The sequence below is a fragment of the Alosa alosa genome, chromosome 13, assembly GCF_017589495.1.
Source record: "Alosa alosa isolate M-15738 ecotype Scorff River chromosome 13, AALO_Geno_1.1, whole genome shotgun sequence".
Taxonomy (NCBI): domain Eukaryota; kingdom Metazoa; phylum Chordata; class Actinopteri; order Clupeiformes; family Clupeidae; genus Alosa; species Alosa alosa.
In genome coordinates this window covers 21,566,463-21,593,144 of record NC_063201.1, presented here as the reverse complement: position 1 = coordinate 21,593,144, position 26,682 = coordinate 21,566,463, and the positions used below count along the sequence as shown (strand labels likewise).

At 44.8% G+C, this 26,682-nt stretch overlaps 1 protein-coding gene across 1 annotated transcript in view; it reads right to left on the bottom strand.

The window, feature by feature from the left end:
• Positions 1-2,879: 2,879 nt before the first annotated feature.
• Positions 2,880-26,682, bottom strand: part of ascc3 (activating signal cointegrator 1 complex subunit 3) — a 202,360-nt gene continuing 178,557 nt past the window's right edge. Inside the window, exons 36-41 of the mRNA XM_048261920.1 lie at positions 22,037-22,261; positions 13,752-13,903; positions 11,906-12,050; positions 10,193-10,399; positions 9,572-9,747; positions 2,880-4,146 (exon numbers count right to left, since the gene is read on the bottom strand). Coding sequence (XP_048117877.1) covers positions 3,999-4,146; positions 9,572-9,747; positions 10,193-10,399; positions 11,906-12,050; positions 13,752-13,903; positions 22,037-22,261 — 1,053 coding nt within the window. The 3' untranslated portion in view covers positions 2,880-3,998. The remainder of the gene's footprint in view (positions 4,147-9,571; positions 9,748-10,192; positions 10,400-11,905; positions 12,051-13,751; positions 13,904-22,036; positions 22,262-26,682) is intronic.

Sequence of the window (26,682 nt, the reverse complement as noted above, 5' to 3'; positions counted from 1 at the left end):
TTCTTCACATCCACTACTCCAAACTCTCGTTCCCGTAGTCTCTGCTTCAACCCGAGATCACCCCACCCCCTGTTCGTCTCCCAATCACCCTGCCTCTTATTGGGCCGACAGCGCTAAAGTCAATTTCCCTATTGGGCATTCTTAATATAAACGTATTGGTGCTTGAAGTGAAACCGGGATTTGTTAGAAATGCTACCCTCTGACCTCTCACACAGAACAAATTATATTCACACCTTTTGACGTTTCACACGAACATAGATTTGAGGGTAGACTGTTAAACACATACCTACCCATACTTACGAAAAGCAGGGTTCTGCCATTCTTTCGTCAAAACTCCATTAATTCGTCACATTTCTTTGTAAAAGCAGAGCCATTTAAATTCCAAGTAATCCGTCCAGGTGGTATAGACCTAATGTCTCGCGCTTTATTATTTGGAGGACATTAGGACAAATGCGCACGCTTCCCTCTTAAAATGTATGGTGTTAAGGAAATAATCGAACACTTTATGGTAATGAACAAAACACACAAGTCTTTTCATGGAATTGAAACGCAATCTAGAAATCTTAAGAATACCAAAACCTATGGTTGTGAATGTGTGACTCGGTAATAAAAGCGATTAAACGCACCGAAATAGCTTTTGTAAAAATAAATGGTTGAATTTGTAACTTAACAGTATTTTCAGTATTTTTGCTCTGTTATATTATAGCATGTTTTCGGTCTGCAAAATAGTATTTGGATCGAAATTGACATTTATTTAAATAAGCTATAGACTAGTGCAGATCGAGAATAGACTTTTGTTAGTAGCCAACATATAGTAGTTACAAGGTACAAAAATAGATAGGCCTTTGAGCCAGAGGGCAGAAAAAAAGTAGGCAAGGCTAGGATGTTGGAGGATATACTGTATCTCTCCTGTTTGCGTCTGCGAGAAGGACATTCTATAATGTGGTTTCACAATGAAAATTATTTTTTTAAAAAATGGAGGAGAATCTACTGAAAACAGAAGCATTCGCTTTAAAATCACCCCATACCAGACATTACTGCAGCAAGAACAAACGTGCAAAACATTGTGGATTTGACGCGCACCACCAGAGGGAAAGCCAGTAGGCTATACTGTGTGGGTCTCTTTGCATTCTGCCCAATGCTGTACGGCCACTGTCTGCCGGTGAGTACAACATACGCATATTGATTACGTGAATAAATTGTCATTTTTCCCTTTTCCCCTCCCCCTCCTCTTGCTCCACACCGTCGACTGAGTTTGTCTCCCTGACGCTTTAGACACGGATGCCCCTTTAATGGGAAATCACCTGCAGCGAGCGCGCGGGAGAAAATCAGACAGTACGCTCAGCGCGCACGAAATGGTTGACGCTGGTTTAACCTTTTCCTAAACCCCGAATTTGCTGCTAATTAAACGGCGTTGGTGGAAAAGATCACAATTGAAAATACCACAAAATATGGATTCTTTGAAACAGAACTAAAATCCCACCATCACAAAATCCCCCTTTGTCTTGATCGAATAAAGACGTAATTAACTAGGCCTATACTAAGCCAGTCATCACCGCAGTCATTTTAATTGCCTATAATGGAGGAAAATTCTTTGCTTTCATTTTGCAAATTACGCCAACATGTAGAATGTTGTGCGCATGCAATAATAACAAAAACTGTTTCAAACATTTAATATGGATTTGTCTAAGATATTCCACATCATTCAACAACCCACATATTGTTATTTTCGATTCGGACATGCAGTGCGTGGCTAAAACAACATAACACTAAATGCCACACTAATATCACGATGAGACAGTGTTATTTTAATAACGATGTAGTGCGATGTGTTTTGTGAGAGCAATTTTTGTGCATTTCAGACATCCAATCAATACGCAGGAAAGGGAGGCACCCACAGGACAAGGCGATACGCGCCACATTTTCCATTGCCCTTAATCTTGAAAAAGTAATCTTACGATTTCCTTGAAAAAACGACCCTTTTCAGGATAAAATATATTTACATCAAAGTGGTTGTCACACTGTTGTTCCAAGACAATCCTGCAGCAGGCCAACAAATGTGCATGCCGATATAGTCGGGAAAGCAGTAGGACGAGAGGTAAGATGTTGTACATCCACCCCACCCAACATAGCCATATCCCCTCTAGCTTGATATAAATCTCTGGAACACGTGGTTGGGTCGACCCGGATCGTATTTGCTAGATGGACGGTGAGCGCGGAAAAAATGTGAGAAATGGCACATGCCACCTCACATATAGCAGGTCGTCCTTGACAGCACTGGGAACATGACCGGTAAATATTCTCCGCCATTAAGTCAAATGATTTCAGGTCTGAAGTGATATGGACTATACTATTACCGTAGGTCATTCACACCCTCGGGAGCCGTCTAAACCACACAGTCTCCAATTTTACAGACCACTCATTTAGTTTATTTAAAATCACAGCGACTTATTAATATTATTATTTACAAACGAGTTGTCTAAATACATCAACACCGAAACACTGCAATTTTGCGTTGGTTGCAATAAGGCAACAGGACAGTCGATTTGAAGATGCCAGATGAATGAATTTGAAATAAAATATATAGGCCTATTTGTACACACATTGTAGATTATTTCTGTTGTCAAGTTTCCTGAGAAGGCTACGAGAGTAGGCTATTATGCGAAATCAATCATTTACCTCAGTGTCATCTGTGAGTGGGATGAAAATGCGAATTGAAAGTAGCCTATGAGCCCGCTTGTAATGTTGATGTATTGTGTAAAACATGGTGGCAGCTAATAAAAATAGCAATGATTCGACATTGTCCGCTCTGTGCTTGGGTAAAGCATCTAGTTAGGCTTGGCCTAACACAGCACAACAGACCGACTTCAAAAGAGTTGAAATTTTCATCTCTTTATTTTCTTGCCCAAAATAAGTCATTAAACCGGCTGAACTTATAAAGAATAAACAGAGACCAAGCATAACAAAATAAAAATACCTCCTCCCTTTTTTCCCAAAAGGCTTTCCCAATGTTTATGCTGAGCTGTTTACCCAGTTGCAGCAATATTTTAAAACTTTTCATATATATTTTTGCTCCTATCCCTGCCAAAACCCAACAGAAATAACCAATCTTAATGATGTGGCTTTGATTAAATCTTTCATCAAACCTATGTGTGTGAAGCAACGTTTCCATGACGACTGTGGAGCCTGTGTATGTAACTGGTGGTGAGAAATGAGCCTTCAGCAAGGAATGGCTGTGAGTGTGTGTGTGTGTGTGTGTGTGTGTGTGTGCGCATTTGGCAAAGCAGATGTGACAGTTTGGCACAGAGTGTAGTCTTGCACAGTGGGTAGCATGTTTAACACACCTGTACGGAATTCCACATCTTCTTTGGCCCAAAATGCGCTCTAGTCTAAGCACATCCACACACACACACTTTTTCTCCAGAAACCTGTGAGTGGCTGTTTTTTCCCCTCCACCCTTCCCTCAGGGCATCTCAGTTACACCACACTACAAACGTAAACAGCCAAATCCTTCCCATCCTTGGAGCCGCTGCAGCGCGACTGACGACTTAATCAGAACACAGCATTTCTCTTCCCTTCCCCTCGCACCCTCACGACTACGCCATCGTCACACACACTCCTTCAGGTTCGGGGGGGGGGAGGTCTTCAAAGTCAGAGCCGAGCTGCAAAACATTGTCTCGTGACAAGCTCAAGGTCATTGTTCATGTACGCAAGCGTATGTCCTTTGTGCCCAATCAACATTTGAAATCCGAATTAATCTGAACGAAAGATGAATTAATTACACCCATATTGTGTCCCGTGGAGAAAGGAGACTTTCAGATGAAAGGCCTCTTTGGTCAACGTGAAATCCAGTCCCTATAGGGTGTGGGTCTCGCAAACAGAGCTGGAGCCCTTTAAACCAAGGCGAGGTTTGTTTTTGGGTTGAAGAGCAGGAGAAGCCTTGGCTGGCCCCCTCTGATGCTGCCTTCTCTTCCCCATAGGCGCGCGCCTCTACCGGGTCACTCCAGGGTCATGTTGGCGGCGCTTTCGGAAACGTCGGTGTTGACCTTGGCTTGGAGGCTAGCCGCTGTGATGTTGAGGTGAAGGTCGTACTGCTGGTCCAGGCCCAGGTAGCTGTCGCTCATCAGGTAGACAGTGTAAACACACCTGAGAGAGAAGGGAGAGAGGGACAGAATGAGATGAAGATGGGGGGGGGGGTGAGCGAAGAGAAAGAGTGAGAGGAATATGGACGATGAGAGACAGAGAAGAGATAGGAGGATAAGACAGAGAAAACAAAAGTGAGATAATGGGGAGGAGAAAAGAGAGAAGAGACTGAGTGAATTTATTTGCAGATGTTGAGATGACGGGGTTCTGCGAGGACAGCCAAAATATGGGCTTATTTTTCACTCTTTTTTTTTTTTCAATCTCTGCTTCTGAGTAGACAGCCAAAACACATGGTGCTGTTTATTCCTTTTCATTTATATATTTATTTACAAGTTGAATATATGTTTCATGAGCACGTGTGTGTGTGTCTTTAATTCTTATCTAATAATTCCCAACCTTCCCTGTGTAAACTGGCCGTGAATATTGTGGGTGTGAAGATTGCTTCTAATAAGCCATATCTCAGCCAACGAGATACCAGTGGGCGCCCTCTGAACGTAGCTGTGCAAAAGTCTTTAATTCTTACTAATAATTTAACCTTCCCTGTGTAAACTTTGACGTTTCGAAGGGTGTCAGCCTGGTCGATGCAGCAACAGCTGAACTTCAACGCGAGCGACGGAGAAACGCTGACAACGGACCCATTACCAGTTCAGCAACGATACGTTGAGCCCATATAAAGTGAATGGGATAAGTGGCCTTGCATATTGTATGTGTGTGTAAGAACTGTTGCATAGGAGCCATAAGCTGACGCAGTATATTGTATGTGTGTAAGCTGGACGGTGCATATTGTATGTGTGTAAGCATATTGTATGTATGTGCAAGCTGACGGTGCATTTTGTGTATGTGTGTAAAGCTGATGGTGCATATTGTATGTGTGTAAGCATATTGTATGTATGTGTAAGCTTTCGACGGTGCATTTGTGTGTATGCGTGTGTAAGCTGTGTGTGTCTTTAATTCTTATCTAATAATTCCCAACCTTCCCTGTGTAAACTGGCCGTGAATATTGTGGGTGTGAAGATTGACTACGCATATTGTGTGTACGTGGGCACACAGGTTGACGGTTCATATTGTATGTGTAAGCTGATGGTGCATATTGTATGTATGTGTAAAGTGACGGTGCATATTGTATGTGTGTGTAAGCTGACGGTGCATATTGTATGTGTGTGTATGATGGCTTCTACACACAGTTGCGCTCCGTCAACGCATACCAGTGGGTGTTCCCGACGGTAGCTATGCAAAAGACTTGAAGTATAACCGTAATTTAATTGGTTGGTACCGTCCGTCGATTGGCTTGATTGGCCGGTGCCGTCTGTCGATGCAGCAACAGCTGAACTTCTCAACGCGAGCGACGGGAGAAACGCGACACAACGGACCCACAATTCAGTTCAGCAACGGATGACGTGAGCCCATATAAAGTGAATGGGATGCGTCTCCAGCACTGCAACGCACGCAACTGTGTGTAGGAGCCATAAGCTGACGGTGCATATTGTATGTGTGTGTAAGCTGACGGTGCATATTGTATGTGTGTGTAAGCATATTGTATGTATGTGCAAGCTGACGGTGCATTTTGTGTGTATGTGTGTGTAAGCTGATGGTGCATATTGTATGTGTGTGTAAGCATATTGTATGTATGTGTAAGCTGACGGTGCATTTTGTGTGTATGTGTGTGTAAGCTGACGGTGCATATTGTATGTTTGTGTGTGTAAGCTGATGGTGCATATTGTATGTGTGTGTAAACTGACGGTGCATATTGTATGTGTGTGTGTGTAAGCTGACGTGCATATTGTATGTGTGTGTAAGCAGATTGTATGTATGTGTAAGCTGACGGTGCATTTTGTGTGTATGTGTGTGTAAGCTGACGGTGCATATTGTATGTATGTGTAACATGACGGTGCATATTGTATGTATGTATGTATGTGTAAGCTGATGGTGCATATTGTATGTATGTATGTGTAAGCTGACGGTGCATATTGTATGTATGTGTAAGCTGACGGTACATTTTGTGTGTATGTGTAAGCTGACGGTGCATATTGTATGTATGTGTGTGTAAGCTGATGGTGCATATTGTATGTGTGTGTAAGCTGATGGTGCATATTGTATGTATGTTTGTGTAAACTGACGGTCATTTGCCCAGTCATACGATTTGCTTTCAATTCGTCTCTAACCATACTTGCTCTCTGAAGAAAATCTGAAGCAACACCAACCTCAAATTATTTGACAACCAGTTCATGCGTGGTGCAAATCCAAGTGTGAAAATGTTTATTTGTCTGAGAGACGCATTGCTTTTGACACATTCATTCAGAGTGGCATTTCTGTTTCAATTGTTGTAGGATGCCAGGAAAAGCAAGGCTGTTAACGAAAAGCCGCTGAAAACTCAGATCAGGACCTTGAATGGTAAGCATAGTCTCCCATCAGCTGAGGCAGAGGCGTGTTTGACAGCTGTGAAGAAAGGCACCGGTAGAATACTTGCTTGTGATTGTGAATGACTGGAGCATTATGGCGACCGCTAGGACAGCGTGTCTAACTGCTGTCTGGGAATCAAACTCAGGCTGCGCTGTGCATACTGCTGTTCACACCACCTCTTTTATCGTAATTCGTTCAAGGCAGCATGGAGGAGAGAGCTACATTAATGGACATTATTATTATTATAACTAAAAGGAGGAGCAAGCTACATAAATTAAAGGAGAAGTCAGCGATTTTACGCAATTTTACACCAATCATCTCCCCAAGATATGCTAGCTGTCTGTTCCGTGAGTACACTAAAATAAAAAGAAAAACGGTCTCTGTAGGAAGCCCAGGCTCTGAAAACTGGAAACAAACAAGTGGGGGCAGCCTGTCTCCCAAACGAAAATGCAACCCTGTGTGGAGTATGCTGAAGGGAGGGGTGAGCTACCTCTCTGATGTGTTTCGTCTGGTCCTTGGTTAAAATATAATTTACACTGCTAATGATTTTAAATATAAACATAAAGGACTTCCTGTGCAATCGCTGACTGCACCTTTAACACTACTGTTATTTATATTATTATTATTTTAACCCAACCCTGTAAGCAGTTTTGTGCGTTTTCTTTTGTCTGCTAACCGACATTGTAGTAGTAGCAGTAGTAGTAGCAGCAACAGCCACACGTCGGACTGCTTGGATGTGTACAAATGTGTGTAGCTGTGTTAGAGATGCGCAGTTATTGGTTATATCCGCAGACACCACGGATTAACCGTGGGTCGGGCAGGCCCAGCAACAAAAAAAAAAAAACACTCTCGTTAACTACGGGTGGGTCGCGGGTAGACGACTGAAAATTCTGCCAGATCTGCACAACGCTGCAAGACCGAACTCGCCCACTGATTTGACACCGTCACAAAATCAGGGAATGCTTCCTTCTTATAAAGTCTGGGCTTGTTAACCTCTCTTTACACGTTTACAATACTTTGGTTTGTCTGTAGGGACCCTACCCATGCTTATGAAGTGTAAGGCTATTTTGAGCCTCGTCATGGTTTGAAAATAGCAATTTATTTTGACGTGTCTCTAATGCAAACAACAGTCTAGCTCAAAACTCCTCTGATTAACGTAGGCTTAATTTTGCACTCGCTGAACTCGTTATCATTCCATAAATAGACCCCAGGTTGTTTTAACTCCGGATCCTTCCTTTAAGTGCATGATTTATTTTTAAAAGTGGGTTTGATGATTTATTTTTAAAAGCGGGTTTGGGTGACGTTAAAGCTCATCCGCGCATATCTCTAACCCAGGGATGCCACGGTGAAATTGGACAGGGGGCCAGATTTTTTCAAGTGAGACTTCGGGGGCCGGATTACACTTTCGAGCTGAAAATGGCAAACACTTAAAATGGCAAACACATGGACAGGTAGGCTATTTAAAATTATTCATGAAGGCCTACACATCAAAAAGAAATTCCACTGGCACCAAAATAGCCTCACAATGAGCCCTACAATTACATAACCTAAAGCAGGAGACAGTTACCCTCTAAAAACATTTTTCCTATCCATGCAAGTAGCCTACATTTATAAATTAGAAATGCAACAAAATAGACTAGGAGCCAACAAAACACATTTCCTATAAATAACACAAGTGTTAATTTTATTATATTTATTGAAGGCTTGCACATGAAAACCCGTCAATGCATAATTAGGCCAATTAAAATAAGGCCTGTCCAAGTAGGCCTAAACGAGTCACAGAAAGTAAGCGCCAGAATAAAGTAGTCCAACAATAGGCCATGTGATTGAATATCCAGTAGGAATTAGTAAAACAAAAAGACACCTTTTAACTTTCACCAGCTTGTCCATATCCGGGGACAGTTTCTGGGCAGTGGCTATTTAGCCTACATAACATCATTCAGATGTCCGTGCATCAGGCGATTTCACACTTTTGATTTATTCATATTCATCACAGAAAAGGCCTGCTCACATAAATATGTTGTCCCAAACATACATCTACACATGTATTTTACCTGCAAAGGCCGTGAGCATTGGGTACTGTGGTGGCAAGGATTGATCAAATGATTCGATTGCAACAGATACATAGTAGGCTAATCCTTCGACGGTGCACAACACTGCAGTTTTATCAGTTCCATTTGGATCGCCTCTGGGACCTCGGAAGCGTCAATCGTGAATGGAGAGCAAAAAAGCGCAAAGTCCTTTTCCAGTTCAGCAAAAAACGTGAATCGATTGTCAAACTCGTGCCTAAGTCCGGAAAGCAAGTTTGCGTAGCCTACTTATCCATACTCGATTAACAGGCTGAGATTTTAGACAGGGGAAGTGGGCTGCATTGCGCTTGGAGAGCTGCGTCTTCCATAACGCCAGTTTACTTTGAAAAGCACGAACACTATCATAATACTTTTTAACGAGTTTGATAACATTTCGATAGCGACTAGTCTACCGTCAGCACGCTGCTGCAGCTGAGGTGGCAGCAGCAACAGACCAACTGACGGATTCCACCGAAAATTAAATACAAATAAAATGTAAAAAAAATTCTCCCCTTATCACCCGCGGGCCGGATGTGACATACCCGCGGGCCGGATGTGACATACAGTCGGGCCGGGTCCAGCCCGCGGGCCGTAACCCTGGCATCACTGCTCTAACCTGTGTACGTGTCTGCATATGTGTATACATGTGTATATGTGTTTGTATGAGTGTGTGTATGTACATGTATATATGTGCACACACATGTGTGTGTGTGTTCATGTGTGTATACATGTGTATATGTACATGTATATATGTGCACACATGTGTGTGTGTGTTCATGTGTGTATATGTGTAAATACTTGTGTATTGAATGTCTACATGTGTTGTATATTATATATTATACAGTACATGTGTGTGTATGTAAGAACATGTGTGAATATAGGTACACAAGTGAGTGAGTGTGTGTGTGTACACATGTATACTGTACGTTTGTGTATATGTTAGCTGGCAATTGACTTACTTGCCGGGCTTCTCGGGTGTGTAGAAGGCCAGGGAGACGGAGGTGTTGTTCCTGACGTAGCCCACGCGCTTGACGGCCAGCAGCTCTCTCCGGTCCACCTCTCCAAGCACCAGGAACCAGCCCTCGTCTTTAGGCTTGGGGAACCGAGGAGCCTGGGCCTTGCTGTCCTGCTTTCTCTAAAGGACACACACACACACAATCACATACATACATGTGAGTGTGTATTTGTGTGTTTGTGTCTGTATGTGAGTACGTAAATATGTCTTGTGTGTGTGTGTGCTTGTGCGTGCATACACGTGTGTAACTGTATGTCTGTGTAGGTCGGATTGCGTATGCAATATACTTGAATGTGTATGTTTGTGTGTGTGTGACTGCATATGTATATGCTTGAACGTGTATGTTTCTGTGTCTGTATGTGAGTGTGTTTGTGTGCATGTGCATGCATGTATGTGCACAGTATGTCTGCATGCCCATGTGTATATTGTTTATGTGAGCATGGAGTGTGTGTGTATTTGTGTGCATGTATTGTAAATGTGTGCATGTCTATGTTTGTCTGTGTGTGTATATGTGTGTTTGTGTGTGTGTGTGTGTGTGTGTGCGCGTGTGTATGCGTAGACTCACCCTCTGATGTCCGGCGTTGACCCGGCGCAGGGTGACCTGCAGCACATACTCCTGGTCGGCGTGCAGCGGCAGCCAACTGCTGCCCTCCCTCAGGCTGGAGGCGGCCAGAGAGACGGGCCGCTCGTTCTGCTCGCCCGCCCCCTCCCACCAGCCCCGCACGCTCACACTCACCTCCAGCACCGGCAGCTGGGCCAGGAAACACCACGCCTGCTCCAGGAAGGGGGGGCACGGGGGAGGGAGGAGAGATGGTGAGAGAGTGAGCGAATGGAAAGAGGGAGCGATGGCAAGTAGAGAGAGAGAGAGAGAGAGGAGAGAGAGAGAGGGATAGAGAGAGAAAGCAGTGGAAGGGAGAAAGATCAAAACAGAGGGAAAGGCAAGCAAGATGACCACAGGGAGGGGAGGGAAAGAAAAAAAGAGTGAGAGAGAGAATAGCGAAACAAACACACTGGCATAATAGGACCAAAATAACTAGCCTGTGGTTAATTGCTAAATGTAATGGGCGATGGGTTATGACCATGGGCAGGAAGTCAGTAAGGGGTGGTGGTGGGTGGTTGGGCCTTGTAGGTCGTGAACAAGACCCGTGCTGAGACTGTTTCAACAGGACATTTAGCATCCAGTCCAACTAGCGCTCAGCCAGCTAACGCTAAAATCGGCCCCAACATCAGATGAAAAGAAGTAGTGGACAGGGAGAAGATGGCAGACCAGAGGACAGAGACTAGAGACAGACACAGAAAGTGTGTGAGACAAATAGATAGATGGATGGATAGATGGATGCATGGACAGATACAGATAGATAGATGAATAGATAGATAAATAGATGGATGGATGCATGGATGGATGGATGGATGGATAGAGATACTACCCTGCCGCCCTGTCCATATTAGAGAAAAGAGAGAGATAGATGGAAAAAAGGAAAGGGGGAGAAAAGACGCTGCCAGATTCATGCTGCCAAAGCTATTTATGTCAGGATTACTCTTGCTCAGCCAATGAGACGGAGACGCGCCGGTGCATGTCATTATTTAATTAGCACGGGCTGCTGGCAGGGGGGCACAGAGGCGGTCTCATGTGTGTGTGTGTGAGTGTGTGTGTGAGTGAGTTGGGGGGTTGTGCATATGAAGTGGCTAGAGCATGTGTGTGCGCGGGCGGCATATGTGGTGGCTACAGTGGGTAAAAATGTGTATGTGTGTGAATGCTGATGTGAGACAGAGGGGGCCGGATGCTCTCATTAGACATGTAATTAGCAGACAGCCGAAAAAACACTCATCTGGGCTGTGTGTGTGTGTGTGTGTGTAGAGTATAAAGAAAAGGTTATGTGATTGATTTTCACATCAGTACAAAATAGCATACAAACGTACAGTGCACACATGAAGTCATGAAGACACAGAGAGAGAAAATACAGAGACAGTTAATAGTCTGTCTGATGTTTATGCACCCACCCAAATCTGTGTCCCTGTAAAGAGATATCCAAATCATCATGATCTTATACTCATCACATCCTCTTATTGCCAATGGCTTGTAATTTGTGATATTTGTACACTGTGTCTGTATCTGTCAGCTAAACACTGTAAGAACTGAAGCATTCTTCGCCGAAGCCCTCATCCTCAAAGTCCTGTCCTCACGAGACTGACTCGGACTGTGTGAGTGTGTGTGCGTGTGTGTGGACACAGAGAAGCAGTGTGGACACTCCTGGTATGTGTGTGGATATTCTGTTACCTGGGAAACCTGGTTGGGCGACAGCTCGTCTCTCACCATGGCGGCGAACGTGCCCTCCCTCCCATCACACGCCGCCATCAGCTCCGGCAGGCTCTCGATTGATCCGTCATAAGCCCCGCCTCTCCCTCCTTTGGAGCCCCACCTCCTGTCAGGAGCAGAGCAAGGACAAGGCTGAAAGGGAGTGGTCAGGTGAGCCGCCAATCAGGGAGAGCAAAAGAACCCTCTCATACTTCCTGCAGCCTGGAGCCTGGCGGGAGGTCTTGCTATCCCATCAGCCACTTCTTACCATTTATATTGTGTTCCTGGGGAATTATGATGGGGATTACTGCCCGCCACGGGGGGACTGAGGCGGTTTATCCATATGATACGAAATCCTCTGCACAACCCCTGTGCGCGCGCACGCGTGTGTGTGTGTGTGTGTGTGTTTTACTAAGATGAATGTTCTCACATGCATAAAGAATATCTATTATTGAATGTGTGTACTATCCACTAGTATACAGGTTAGCTGTAATTTTGATCTGCATGTACTGTATAGGCCAATTTGTTCATTAGTGGGATCATGGTTATTATGTAGGATCTTCTGCATTAGTGGTCCAACAGGAAACATCATATTTAGTTTCTCCTATTAATCTATCTCTATTCCCTAATCACTATTCATTTACTTACACAGTGAAAGTATTGAGACCCCCTTTTATCACATTTTGTTATGTTGAACTTCTTGCATTTTGTTATTTTAAGGTTGTCATTATGATGGGGTATTGAGTGCAGATTGATGAGGTAAAACAAAAAAAATGAACTGCAATGATTTAAGCAGCTAAGCAAGCAACATGATATGTGTGTGTATATTTGCACATTATTGATAAATGCATTTCTGTATTGTTCTATGTGTGTGTGTGTGTTAATCACTATTCATTTACTTACACAGTGAAAGTATTGAGACCCCCTTTTATCACATTTTGTTATGTTGAACTTCTTGCATTTTGTTATTTTAAGGTTGTCATTATGATGGGGTATTGAGTGCAGATTGATGAGGTAAAACAAAAAAAATGAACTGCAATGATTTAAGCAGCTAAGCAAGCAACATGATATGTGTGTGTATATTTGCACATTATTGATAAATGCATTTCTGTATTGTTCTATGTGTGTGTGTGTGTGTGTGTGCGAGTGTGTGCGCGCAAGTGTGTTTGTGGGGCTGCTGTGGTGTGTTGGCTGGGTTCCATTGCTGATGTCTGTGATGTTTGAAGAGGTCCAGTGGTATCACAGGATGGATTAGCCACTGAGCCTTTGCCTGCTGACACAATCTTTCTTGGACACATTCACACATACACACACACACACACACACACACACTCATAGACAATAAATCACTGTACACACTAACACTCACAAAACAGTCAACACAACACCCATAAAACAGGCGGCTATGAACACATACTGAGATCCAGGTGAGCCCTTAACTCTCAGATGTGAAACAGCTAACACAAACATTCTCACATACACACTCTCTCACACACACACACGGCATACTAGGATTTCCATGACCAACTTTCACTTCTCACTTAATTTTCGAAGCAGCCAAGAACATAAATAATATTTATATACACATTCACATAGTGTGTGTGTGTGCGTATCTGTGTGTGTGTACCTAAAGATGAAAACATATGGTGGCAAAAAATGCTGTTCCCCAGTACTGTGTGTCCACATTATGTACATCCCACAGTACATGAAACTAACCATCATATAACAGACAGTACTCATCCATGGGCATTCTCGTTTCATTCGTTTCGTCATTCTCAAACAGCAGCAACAGTGTGTGTGTGTGTGTGTGTGTGTGTGTGACGCTTACCTGAAGAGGTAGAGGTGCTGCTGTTCGATATGAGGCAGTGTGAGGAGGGAGGAGTCGTGCAGCCAGCGGCCCTGAACGGTCATCTGCACCAGGTTACAGATGCTGAGAGCCGCCACCAACCAGCCCTCATTGGCCACTACGTCCAGCATGGCCTACAGGAACACACACACACACACACACACACACAAATACACATGCGCACACATATACGCACGTACATACACACACAAATGCACATATACACACACGCACACATATACACACACACACGTGCGTGCGTACACACACACACACACGTATACGCACACACACATACAAACACACATACCATCAACGTTAGTCTACAGATTCAGTGTTCATTCCATGTCCTGCAGCTACACCATTCATTGGAAAATGTAAAAAAAGCAGTAAACCTTAAATTGCCCTGTAGTTGTGTAAATTATACTGCAGCGTGGTGTATGCACTGCCAAATATGTCCATATGACAATGTTACCATTAAAGAGGCGAAACTAGCGCATACATAGTGTGTTCTGTTTGTCTATGTTTTTTGTTTTCATACACAAGAGAAAGATCAGACACACAAAAAACACAATACAGACCCTCTCTCTCTCACACACACACACACACACACACACACACACGGCTTGGCTGGGAGTTTGGGGCTGTGGGGACTTCCATAGTTCAGTTAACTAAAAGTCGTAAAAAGATGACCATGTTGCAAACGCATCGCACTGTAATTTGGCAGCTCCTAACTGCTTAGGTCTTAATTTATCCTCTTCCTCTACCCTCTTCCTCCTTCTCCCTCCCTCTGTCGTTCTGCCTTCTCTCGTCCTCCTCCGGTGGCTAAGGTTAGAGTTTGCTGAGCTCAGCTGCGCTAACAAACTTAATTAATCAGAAAGTCATTTCCCCTCCTGTAACTCATGCTAAAAAGCACCTTGAGTGTGGCGGCTGGACCAGGGAGAAGACTTCATCAAAATGCTAATGCGCTACAAATTAGAGGCGAGATTAACATTTCACAGTGCCCGCTCGCGCCAGCAAACTGACAACGAGGGCCGGGCAGATGTCAGCGTCGTCACAGGGGCGGCAGAACAGACAGGAACAAGGGATGGAGAAATAAGGCGAGAGAGAGAGAGGGAGGGAGGGAGACAGAGAGATAGTGAGAGAGACATGGAGGCTAAAGCTGACAAATTACCCCCCCCCCCCACCACCACCGCAGTGGTGTGTGTATATTTGTCCAAGAATATAACAAGTGTTTATCCATGTGTGTCTATGTATCTGTATGTGTGTAGTGAGCATTTATATATGGGTACTCAGAGATTGGGCAGCATTTGAGATGCCATTTGTGCCTTTTGAATGTCTATCCATGTCTGTGTGAGTGTGTGTGTGTCGCAAAACTATTCTATTCTATTCTAGAGAGAGTATGAATGAGAGAGGACAGAGAAACATAGAGCATAAGACATTTTGTGTATGAGAGAGAGTGTGTGTGTGTGTGTGTGTGTGTGTGTGTGCGTGAGGTATGAAAAGAGAGTATGAATGAGAGAGGGACAAACACTGTGTGTCACAACTGTGTGTCAGTGTAAGTGTGAGAGAAAAAATGTGTGCGTGTGCATGTGCGTGTGTGTGATGGTGTGATATTCGTAAGATCAGCAGGCCCAGTTTGTCTGTGCAGCTAAGCAGGTTAGAACGAGCTCGCAACGCTATCAAAGATCTGAGAATATGACCCCCTCTCCCAATCTCAATGCTATGAAAGACCTGAGAATATGACCCCCCAATCTCAACGCTATCAAAGACCTGAGAATGACCCCCCATCTCAATGCTATCAAAGACCTGAGGGAGTACCCCCCCCCAGTCATCTCAACGCTATCAAAAACCCCTCCCCTCTCCTGATCCTCCACAATATCTGAAGCCTGTTGCTCTGAGATCACATTCCAGTGTCACTATAAATATGAGAGAGCCACATCAGCGATAACCATGTTGGTCACATTGTTTTGGAAAACTAATTAGAAAGCCCTCCCTAACCACTGCCAAATAATGGTCATTAGTTTTCACATAAGACAATGCAATTAGAACAATTCAGAAAAGCCTTTCACTTTCTAACATTTGTATTATGTTTTCATCAGAATTTGATGGATACATGTTTTTCATTCTGTTTTCCATGCTTTTGATGTCCTTTTGTTTGGAAAAATCAGAAAGAAAAAGAACCATTTTGTGGTGTGATGAAAACAGCCTCTGTGACAGCCATATGCATTTGAAGTGACAGTCTGGACTGAATGGAATGTAGCAGCACGTTCCAGAGCACTTAATATTAATATATATATATATATATATATATATATATATATATATATATATATATATATATATATATATATATATATATATAAACAATAACATCAATTGCGGCTTTCCTCTATGTGGTAAACAAAGCATCTGACAGGGAACAGTTATGTCAGGGCCTTGATTGGAACTGTGACACACATGGACATGGAAAATGGACACACACAGACATGGAAAAAGCCAGCAGCCCGCAGAGCTCTCTGGTCTCTCGCTTAATCAAATGTCGTAAGTGAGATGGCAGAGGCTGTGGTGATTTCTACAGCGTGTGCATATTTGTGCGTGTTTGATGGGATGCTTGTGTATCTGTGCGTGTGTCATTATATTTGCCTTTATTTACAGATTATTTGTAGAAATGTTAAAAACTGACTCAGGGAGCACGGAAAAGTGTCCATGCCTGGGCATTATAAGTGGTCTTTAAGTGCGGCAGAGCTTATCATGGGTGCATGTGTGTGTGTATGGAAGTCAGTTTTTGTGTAAGTGAGTGTACTTTTGTTCATATGCGTTCATGTGACTGCATGTGGGTGTGTGTGTATGTTAGCAAGTGTTTGTGGTTGAGTGAGTGCGCTTATATGCTCATGTTTTCATGCGAATGCGTTTGTGTGTGCATGTATGCGTGCGTGTGTGTGTGTGTGTGTTGGTGTGTGTGAGTGAGTGAGTGTGTGCATGTGCATGTGCATGTGTATGTGAGTGTGAATGTGTGTGTGTATATGTGTATGTGTGTGAGTGCATGTGTGTGTGTGTGCCTGTCTGCCCGTGTGTATGTGTGTGTGTGGGTGTATGTGTGTGTGTGTGTGCGTGTGTATGAGTGTGCGTGGGTGTATGTGTGTGTGTGCGTGTGTATGAGTGTGCGTGGGGGGTGTCTGTGGCTCAGCTGTGAAGCGATAAAGGCCAGCAGAGATGCATGCTGGGAGAAGAGGTAGGTCGCTGGCAGCAGACTCATAGCCTGGACCAGCAGGAGCCCACGAAAGTAACCACATGAATGCATGGACAATCACTACCAGACACACACACACACACACACACACACAGCAGAAGCAGCCAGCCATTTGCAGGGATGGACAATGGCTTGCAGATCTCCTGCGTGAGCCAAAGGCAGGCAGCATGAGCAATCTCTCTCTCTCTCTCAGACACACAGCCTGGGAAAATCAAAGGCTCAGGCAGAAACAATCGCTAGCAGATCCAGGGGGTTTGGGATCAGGCATGAACAATCAACCACAGCCTACTTGTTCCTCAATTGGCCTGTGGTTCTTGGGTGCTCTGGGTTGCAGATGCTCATGTTGGGTTTGGACTGGGCTCTCAAATGCCAGCTAGTCAACACAACTGTCCCATGAAATACTACATCATACGACAATTGCTGTGATGCATAAATAAATTGGCGATTTAGGCTGTATGCTGAACCTACCCCTATACTGAGTACTACACTCAGAGTGAACTATTGGTCAAATCCTCCACCTATCCTGGATATACACTCCAACACTCCAGTGCCCTGCAGGCGGCAAGCCTCTGGCAATGTCTGACTATGTTGCCTCCCATACACTACAAGATGGCTAGCCATCAGCTGTAAGGTAAAAGGAATGGGTAAGGTGCGTAGGATTCAGCAGATGCTTTCATCCATAGTGGTAGGAGCCAGAGGTGGGACCAAGTCACTGTTTGGCAATTCACAAGTAAGTCCCAAGTCTTAGCAGTCAAGTCCAAGTCAAGTCCCAAGTAAATACAGAGAAGGGCAAGTCGAGTCCAAGTCCAAGTCACATCAAAGCCAAGTCGAGTCCAAGTCCAAGTCCCAATCTTTTTCAAGTCCTGAACAAGTCATCAGGTACTCTTCTTAATAATGACTATCGATCATAATTTTAGCACTTCCATCTAATCCACAGTATTTTTTTTATAAATACAGATTAAAATATGTTCAATGTTTCTGTCTTGTAATCTTTTACGACATATGCATGTGCATACCTGAGTAATCTGTACAAAACGGATAGCTACATGACACTCAGCACAGCTGCAAATATATATATTGTTTTTCCAAACTGCGGAGCCCACTGTAAGGATGAGTAATAATTTGACTGATGGCATTTCACTGCGCTATGCCACAGATTTGCCTGCAAACTATTATTATTATTATTATTATTATAGGTATTATATTATTATTAGGCTGTCTGCCAGTGGCGACTCATAAGGGAAGCCAAGGTCAACACTTTTATATTATTTAAAAGATAATAATGACAGTAATTTTGTTTTAAAGTATTAATTTCTTAAGAAATACTACACATTTGATGCTGTTTATCTCATTTGTAAATGGTGCACTGTCACTTTAAGCCCATTGTGTGCCATTGTCCACACGTTCTCATAATGATCTTTTTTTACCAGCTCCATTCAAATATAGCCTATGGCTAGTCCACAAACTCAAACATTGTTTGTGCCACATGTATAGCACAATATTAACAATGATAAGCATGATATTAAGTTGGCTCAAACAGCTTTCATTCCTTTGGAAAGAGAAGCATGTATGACATGATGCTTGCTTGACATTTTCTGTTTGCAATTAAAAGTGATTATGAGCCTGGTAGCCAGTAGCCACCTAGCTACAGTAGCTGAGTGGAATGTGTTTCAGTCGGCATATCATGTGCTTCATGTAAATAAATTATTGAATACTTCAAGACTCACCAGTTCCATTACCATCACCACCAGTTCCAAGGCAAAGACAACTCCTCATATTCTTGTCCACTTTTCAAATCAGTAGGCTAGTGAGAACCGGATAAATTCGCAATCTCCTCTAATCTCCTCTAATCTCCTCTGATCTCGTATTTGTTGCCTTCACAATTTCCTTTTATACGTTTCTTATATTTAACAATGTTTGAGTTTAAGGCAGCTGTGGCCTACTAGTTAGCACCGGACCTGTAACCGGAGGGTTGCCGGTTCAACCCGACCAGTAGGGCTTCGGCTGAAGTGCCCTTGAGCAAGGCACCTAACCCCTCACTGCTCCCGAGCCGCTGTTGATGCAGGCAGCTCACTGCGCCGGATTAGTGTGTGCTTCACCTCACTGTGTGTTCACTGTGTGCTGAGTGTGTTTCACTAATTCACGGATTGGGATAAATGCAGAGACCAAATTTCCCTCACGGGATCAAAAGAGTATATAAGCCAGCTGGAACCTACTCGTTTTCTCTCCTCTAGATGCGTGCTTAGATCGTTCTCAATTAAATGCAGTAGGCTAAGTTCAAGTTGGATCTTAATGGAGAGGACTAGAAAAATATCATCTTTATGTAACATGCTGTTGGTGCATTTTGATATTAAACATTCTCTAACAAGAGTGCAAATCAGTTTGCAGTAAAGCTACTAGTTATCGGTTAAATGTTGGTCCTTCCTCGGTCTCTTGGTGCCCTTCACACAGTGCGTAACGTGTGTGGAGGTAGCGGCAGCACTGAACTGTGGCCGCTTGTCTCCGCTATTTTTTACTTATTTATTTTTTTTTAGTCGCGGAGGGATAACGTCTCTGGGGTGACTGGTCCACGATCAGGATATTTAGTTTTTGATTCAAGACATGTCAAGTCATCACAAGCCAAAAAGGCAAAGTCCGAGTCAAGTCTCGAGTGAATAGTATTCAAGTCCAAGTCGAGTCGCAAGTCATGCCGAATTTTATCAAGTCAAGTCTGAAGTCATTAAAATCATGACTCGAGTCTGACTCGAGTCCAAGTCATGTGACTCGAGTCAACATGTCTGGTAGGAGCTAGCAACACTAATACCGACGCAGTGAGCTGCCTGCAACCACAGCGGCGCTCGGGGAGCAGTGAGGGGTTAGGTGCCTTGCTCAAGGGCACTTCAGCCGTGGCCCACTGGTCGGGGCTCAAACCGGCAACCCTCCGGTTACAAAGGCAGATTGCTAACCAGTGGGCCACGGCTGCCCACGTGGGATAGCGCTTTGACAGTGGTGTTCAACGAGCGGGTTTGAGAGGCCTAGAGGTGCAGGCAGTTAAGAAATGAATCTGTCATCGCCGCCCCTCCATCTTCAGCTGGGCTCGCAGCACTGCATGAGGAAATGTGCCGATGCTAAACCAACATGTCCATGCTACTGAATGTGCGCACACACACACAAGCACACACAGCACACGCACACGCACACACACACGCACAGCACACGCACACCTTAAATATGCTCCTTAATCCTTAAATAAGGATTTTCTGGCTCTTAAAGCCAATTAAAGTGTGAGGAGATACACTGGCTCAGTTTTGTACTGTGGAATGGAGATGTTGTGGAGTCAATGTTGTGGAGTCAATGTGTGTGTGTGTGTGTGTGTGTGTGTGTGTGTGTGTGTGTGTGTGTGTGTGTGTGTGTGTGTGTGTTTGTGTGTGTGTGTGTGTTTGTGTGTTTGTGTCTATTCCCATGCTGTTGCAACATGCAACAGGTGGGGTTGAATGAGATGTGGGGATAGGCAGGGTGTGGGAGGTCAGGGGCTGGGGGTTGCTGGGATGCTCAACTTATGGAAGTGTGTGTGTGTGTGTGTGTGTGTGTGTGTGTGTCCCTATGGGGTTCAGGGAAGGACTCATACAGCTGGCTCCTCCTGGCCCGTGTGTTAACGCAGAATTTACACTTACGTAGAACACATCATCACTGACATGCTTATCACAACAACATCACAGATACGATGGATAAACAAACCCATAAACCATTGTCATATGTCCAACCTCCCCCAAAACGCACGCATGCACGCACATGCACAGGCTCACTCACAAACACAGGCTCACTCACAAACACATCTTCCATCCATGCCTACCTGTAAGCACACGTTTGGATAAACAACTCTCTAACACAGGCCTGAGCGCATAAATCACTCCTCAACACACTCACACATATAAGCTAAGGCCACATATGCACACACATTGCGCACCTATTACCTGTGAAACAAGCTGACAACAAGCTATTAATCACACAATTAGTTCAATCAAACAGAGAGAGAGAGACAGACAGAGAGAGAGAGAAAGAGAGAGACAGACAGAGAGGGAGAGAGAGAGAAAGAGAGAGAGAGAGAGAGAGAGAGAGAGAGAGAGAGAGAGAGAGATCCTTATCCTTCTGGCTGTAAGATAGAGACTCAGGAAGAGACGGCAGTCAGTCCACAGATCAAATGTCTAATCTGTTAATCTCACGTTTTGGAGACAGATGTTAAATTTCACTTGGGAGGTAGTTTGAAGGTTGGGGGCTGGGAGTGGAGACAGTGTGTGTGTGTGTGGGTGTGTGTGTGTGTGTGTGTTTCTTTTTTCTGCACAGATCATCTGAAAGCAACACATGGAAATGCACTCAGGCCTCTGTCAGTGTGTCTCCAGGCTGAGAATGGAGTTTTTATGATGAACGAGTGCTAGAAGTCTGCTTTGATGAAGAAGGATAGCCTCCTGACGGAAGTGAAGCTTCACACACACACACACACACACACACACACACACACACACACACACACACACACACACACATCAGCTGTATAAGGTTATACCTTAGCACATAACGTGCAAGTGTTCACAGCCGGGGTAAAACTCAGATCAGACGTACAATACAAATCACAGCTTTGCAAGACAAAGTCATGGATATGAAGGAAAGTCTGTGTATGTGGGGGTGTGTGGGGGTGTGTGTGTGTGTGTGTGTGTGTGTGTGTGTGTGTGTGTGCGCATTTATGAACTGTGTCTGTGTTTGTCAAGTCAAGTCACATTTATTTGTATAGCACACTTAAACGCAATACAATTGATCCAAGGTGCTCCCAGAAATAAAATAAATATAGTAATAATAAAAAAATAAAAATTGTATGTCTGTGTATGCGCTTACAAACTGAGGCTGAACATATAAACACAGACATGCAAATGTAGAAACGAGACAAGCACACACGCCGCAACGCACACACACACACACACACTCACACATACACACAGGCACATCCAAACACAATGGCACCCTAGGTGCGTGCACACACCTGGCAGATGCGTATGGCGTTGTCCAGGACGGTCTTGGTGTCGGTGGCGTAGTCGGAGCAGGGCAGCGTGGCGCGGCTGAAGTGCGCCTGCAGCAGCAGGTGGGTCTTGGTGTGCGCACTGTCGAAGGAGTGCGGGCTCACCTGCAGGGGGAGCCGCTGGGCCAACTCGCTGTTCAGCTGGTCCTCGTTGTGCCGCACGGGCAGCTCCGCATACTCCTCCGCTTCCTGGAGAGAGAGGAAGGGAGGGAGATGGGGGGGTGGGTGATAAGAGATGAAAGGGTGATAATAAGGATGAGAGTAGAGGGATAGTGTGGAAGAGGAAGAGAACAAGGGGCAGAGGGAGAGGAATACAATGTCCCATTAGCTTAGTTTCAGACAAAGATGACCAAATGCACATAAACGAATGATGAATGCAAATGAATGAGGAGAAACAGAGAGAGGGAGGGAGAGAGAGAGGGGGGGTAATGTGGTAATAGAGAAGGCAGGAAATCCGTGAGAACTACATGTACATGTGGATATAATATTGTAATAGTGAGTTGAAGGAGACAAGCGGTGAGAGAGGAGAGGACCGGGTTCTGAGGACCCGACAGGAAAGGACCGAGTGAATGAATGAATAAATAAGAGACAGAGGGACAGTCGAGGACAAGCGTTCAGTCCGATTCCCGCGGCACCGACTCGCCTCTTTTCAAGTGTATCGAGTTGGAGCCTCTCTGGCGTCTCCTCTGGTTTTATCATAGCGCTTTGTCATGGCTTTACTATCTAATGTCAAAGACAGGCTTCCTCTGGCTCTGCCTCTTTGCTGTGAGACTCTTCGCTCAAACGGACCCCGTTGGGTTAGGTGATACGGGCGCAGAGACTTCCCAAGCGTTTCATGTGCCTCTTAAATAACTCACAGACTCTTTCTCCGGGCCAGATTTACTTAAGTCACAGAGGGAGAGAGGGCCCGGCTGTTTAAAGGCCCCGAGGAAGCTGCTAAAGAGCCCGCGAATCCCCGGCCTCTTTATGGCCACGGCCTACAGAGGGTCAGCAGCGGGCTACACACGGCCCCATTCACACACACACCCTTATTTTGACAGATGTGTGTGTGTATGCATGCACATGAGAGTGTCTGTGTGTGGGTGTGTTTGTGAGAGAGAGAGGTTGAGTGAGAGTGAGTGTGTGTGTTTGTGAGAGAGAGTGAGTGAGTGAGAGTGAGTGTGTGTGTTTGTGAGAGAGAGTGAGTGAGTGAGTGAGTGAGAGTGGGTGTGTGTGGACTGTGTGTGTGTGAGAGAGAGAGAGAGAGAGAGAGAGAGAGAGAGAGAGTAAGTGAGTGAGTGAGTGAGTGTGTGTGTGTGCACGTGTGTATGTATGCGCATGACAGAGAGAGTGTGTGTGTGTGTGTATGTGTGTGTGTGTGTCCGTATCAGGGTTTCCGTTGTCCGGTAATTACCGGACATTGGCCGAAAAAAAAAATGAAATGTCCGACAAAATTAAAACTCTCCGGTCAAATTGTCCGATTGAAATTGGCTAATAATCCCGTCCCCCTAACGCAATCTGAATTTGAGAATAATCCTTAAAATGTAAGCCTATATTAAAGCAATACGTCCTCTGGCTATGTTTTTAAATGTCCAGGCTCTACGGTTTGAAAGCTATTAAACAACACGCATAGCCTATGCTGCATTTCAAATAGAAGCGATGCTTAAAAAACGCCCATGTTAAAAAACGAACAAAATGAGTGAGGCGGTTCAAACATGGCCAGGCCCAGGCAGACTAGCCTTAAAAAGTTTTTCAGAGGCCAGACGCGATGGATGATGATAAATTGGTAATGTCTGAAGCCTCAGATGTCCGGGCTCAACTCCACCACCACCAGATAAAAGCAGAAGTGTCGGGCGAGGGCTATCTGTCGGAATCATGACGTTGGAAGTGGAGTTAAGGGGGTTGCTGCCGCCCAAGACACTGTCATTCTCCGTGTACACTGGACATGCAACTGTGTTCTGTACCCAAAGCATACAGTAGGCCTACAGTATGCTTTCTCTGTCTATGATCTGCAGGGTTAGGGGCCTTCTCGACGTGGAGATTGCTGGTCCACGGATAATTTCCGCACAATTAAACGCATCATTGACCCGCTGGACCAAAAGAAAAAGAAACTAAACATTTCCCAGAATAGGAAACATTTCTTAATGTATTGTTATCAAATAAAGAGGCATAGCCTTAAGGGTAGTGGTGGTGCGCCATTCTTGTGTGTTAAAGCGCATCTGTGCAAGTTAAACAGTGGAACCACTGGAGATAACGTGGGTAGCAGCATCAAACAACGTAGCCTTTGAACAATGAACAAAACGGACTCTTGCTGTCCATGCAAACATAGATACTGGCTAGATCTTGTTAGGCATGTTTACGTAAGTTAGGCTAATGAACATGTTGCATTCTATTCAGCCTGATTATGTTATTCTTTAAGCTACATAGCCTGTCTCCAGTTTTCCTCAACTTGACTAATTAAGAAGCGATAATAGGATAGTTTTTTTTCTATCGGTCGCGTAATTATGTATGCGCATGAGAGAGAGTGTGTGTGTGTGTGCGTGTGTATGTTTGCGCATGAGAGAGTGTGTGTGTGTGTGTGTGTGTGTGTGTGCGTGTGTATGTATGCGCATGAGAGAGAGTGTGTGTGCGAGTGTGTGCTGCTGCTGCTGCACGCTGGTTATCTTGTGGCGTAGCGTTACGTTACGTCGCTACGCGCCACCCGTCACTCAGCCACTGGGGTCCATTTGGACGGCTCCTCATGCACAGGCACGTCCATCTCTGTGCCTGAGAGTAATTCAATCAGACGCTCACTAATGTACGAGGGGGGGGGGGGGGACAGATCTGTCACCGGCTCCCAGCCCTCCCTCCATCTCTCATCACCACTACTTTCTTCCGCTCTTTCCTCATCTTCTTCCTCTCATTAATCTCCATGGGAGGTAGGAGGTAGGAGAAGCACCCCCCCCCCCACACACACACACACACACATCCCCCTTCTCTCTTCCTTCAAACGCTTGACTAGGAAGTGACAAGAGTTAGGGGGGATGACAGTAAATAGAAGCAGAGGGGGGAAAATACAACACACACGCACGCACAAACACACGCACACACATGTACACACACACACACACACACACACACACACACACACACACACACACACACACGCACACACACACACACATGTACACACACACACACACACACGCACACACACACACACACACACACACACAAACACACACGTGCATACACACACACACACACACACACAGTGATTTACACAGCACTGGTATCACAGTCTGCATATGTATGTGAGTGGTGATAACCAAAGACAAAGCTGATCTATAAACAAGGGATGAGGGAAGAAGAAAAAAACCCCTCTCTCTCTCTCTTCTGTCTCTTTTGTGCGGTCTATCTATCAACTGGTGACATTTACTCTGGGCCTGAGCGGGAGGGACACACAGGGGCGTTTGGGCCAGGGGGCCCCGGGCACTCCGACACTCCCAGGCCCCGCTCAGCAGCCCCTGATGCGCTCCGCAGTATGCGGGACCACCCACAGACCTTATCAGCCCCAATCAATACCATGCACAGGCACACAGCAGCACGGCACACCCGCCTCATTGGACTCCATCCAGCCGCTGACACTCGGGTGTCACTTAACGCTGGCATTTCAACACTGCTTAATGGTGAGCAAACTGAGCATGGTGAGACTAGAGCACATTAACATGCTTCTCCAGTGAGACAAAACACTAGAGTACACGAACACAATTCACTAACACACTTCTCCAGTGAGACAAAACACTAGAGTACACGAACACACTTTTCCAGTGAGACAAAACACTAGAGTACACTAACACACTCCTCCAGTGAGACAAAACACTAGAGTACACTAACACACTTCACTAACACACTTCTCCAGTGAGACAAAACACTAGAGTACACTAACACACTTCACTAACACACTTCTCCAGTGAGACAAAACACTAGAGTACACTAACACACTTCACTAACATACTTCTCCAGTGAGACAAAACACTAGAGTACACTAACGTGCTTCTCCAGTGAGACAAAACACTAGAGTACACTAACACAGGGTAGCGGCTGTGCCCGGTGAGAGCTGCATTCTGAAAAATGTTCATCTCACTGTTGCGTTCCCTTTCCACAGTCACCTACATGCTTGCTCTGGGGTCGGGGTGGTTAGGCCTTAGGCTCTGCATAGCACCATAGAACAATGTTATCACACTCTCTTAAACTTGTACAAGACTTAATGATAGCTTGTACGCTCACACAATTTGTGAATGGACCCTACGGATGAGCATGAAGCACAGCGAGCCATTTGGAACTTGATAACATAAAGGTGATGATAAGACTAGACTTAAAGGTAAGGTATTTAACAGAAAATTGGCAACACACAGCATTGACTGTGACAACGCTAACCACACCACCTTATACAATGATGCTGTCTTGATGAAGTACAAGCCTTTATTGTGTCTAGAAGCCCTTAAGATGAGGAGGCACTGAGGCCCAGAGGAGGAGGTGCTAATGCCCAGAGGAGGCACTGAGGCCCAGAGGAGGAGGTGCTAATGCCCAGAGGAGGCACTGAGGCCCAGAGGAGGAGGTGCTAATGCCCAGAGGAGGAGGTGCTAATG